The sequence below is a fragment of the Octopus bimaculoides genome, chromosome 2 (assembly GCF_001194135.2).
Source record: "Octopus bimaculoides isolate UCB-OBI-ISO-001 chromosome 2, ASM119413v2, whole genome shotgun sequence".
NCBI classification, from domain to species: Eukaryota; Metazoa; Mollusca; class Cephalopoda; order Octopoda; family Octopodidae; genus Octopus; species Octopus bimaculoides.
In genome coordinates this window covers 150,948,859-150,950,362 of record NC_068982.1, presented here as the reverse complement: position 1 = coordinate 150,950,362, position 1,504 = coordinate 150,948,859, and the positions used below count along the sequence as shown (strand labels likewise).

At 38.0% G+C, this 1,504-nt stretch overlaps 1 protein-coding gene and 1 long non-coding RNA gene across 9 annotated transcripts in view; one reads left to right on the top strand and one right to left on the bottom strand.

Annotated features, from left to right (window-relative positions):
• The window catches only part of LOC106874333 (coiled-coil domain-containing protein 171), a 187,288-nt gene that overhangs the window by 77,110 nt on the left and 108,674 nt on the right, over positions 1-1,504 (top strand). For all 8 annotated transcript variants that reach the window (XM_014922033.2, XM_014922031.2, XM_014922027.2 and 5 more), the window contains one exon: positions 1,178-1,266. In XM_014922033.2, the coding sequence (XP_014777519.1) occupies positions 1,178-1,266 (89 nt within the window). The remainder of the gene's footprint in view (positions 1-1,177; positions 1,267-1,504) is intronic.
• LOC106874335 (uncharacterized) overlaps positions 1-1,504 on the bottom strand; it is a 56,732-nt gene that overhangs the window by 44,011 nt on the left and 11,217 nt on the right. The window lies entirely within an intron of this gene.

Below are 1,504 nucleotides of genomic sequence, written 5' to 3'. Positions count from 1 at the left end.
CATGGACCATTTTCTGCAGCAAATTTAAAACAACAGTATTTCACAAATAAACCTTAACCTAATTAACTCTTCGTTTTGTTTTCTTTTACATCCATTGCCCCATTTTGGTCACCCCATTATCACCCCATTTTTCTTCAATGCCCCCCCCCCCTGATCTTTCCACCACTCCCAGGGCGGTGCATTATTTCCCACTTTGGGAACCACTGGTTTGACACATTATCTGACTCTTAGGTGTCTTTAGTGGAGTTCATTCTGTTGCAAACGTTTAAACCAGGTCACAGATCTACAGATAATTTTCTTCCTTCTGCCACCAGTTGTGTAGACCATGGAATGGGTTATGGATGCTGCTTTCCCTCCTCACAAAGCCAGAAAAATATTTTAAAAATGAGAAAAATTATCTCTGCTTCTCTGAAATAGTTGGCTATATACCCTCTCTCTCCAACCAGACCCACTTGTCGTACTCTTCCCCTTCACTATATCTCCTTGAAGACTCACCTTTAAACACTTGCCCAGTCTTACTCCTCAGAACTGCAACTTTAACCATGCTGCTCTTCCTCAAAATAGTGACCTACAGGTGTTGTTGCTAGAACAACCTGCAAAGCTCATGAATGCTAATCTTCATCTTCTGTCTTCTCTCCTTAGATACTCTCCTATTGCCCTCCTTTAAAGTGTTTAAGTGCCACTCCTATATAACTATATTCTTTACTTCCATTTCTACTGAAATGACTGAATGAATAAGATGTTAGGTGACTTTTTACTGCAGTGATATTAAACATTATAAAAACGACAGGATATGGATGCATTTGTGTGTGTGTGTGTGTGTGTGTGTGTGTGTGTGTATACATTACCTCAAATTGTTGCTTAAATTTATTTCCCACCAGTCCAAATGACAAACAATTTTTTTCTTTCTCCTTTCTTCCCTCTCAAACAAAGGGCAAAGGTGGGCCAAAGCATCAATCTCTACATCTAAACTCCCAGCGAAATGATTTATTGAATTCTGATGTCCAATAGGATTAACATTAAAATCTGACCGATTTAGTCATTCTTTCTACAAGCCCATTGTCTACAAAAGTCTTTATATAATTTTCTCCTGTGAAATCCCACCACCCCATAATTCTTTCATCCTGTAACTTTATTTTTAATTGACAATTACCATTTTTTTAATATATTTCCATAGGAGCAAGAGTTGTCCCAGCTGAATTCTCAGAAGAGCACACTAGAATTGGAGTATCAACAAGAGAAGATAATGTTTGAGAAACAACAAATGTAAGTTTTTGAATCTTTTCTTCATACATAAGAATGAGGTAGGGAGGATATATTAAATGTTGGAAAAGCACTGGTCTTTGTGATGCCAAGATATCCAACCAAGCCATTGAGATTGTATTTTTCCTTTTGGTGGAGATTGTATGGGTTTCTCTCCTTAGCTGCACTTCTGAAATATGTATTAACAATGTCTTCTTATTCTGATTGGTTGCTCTCTCTCTCTCTCCCTCCCTCTCTCTCC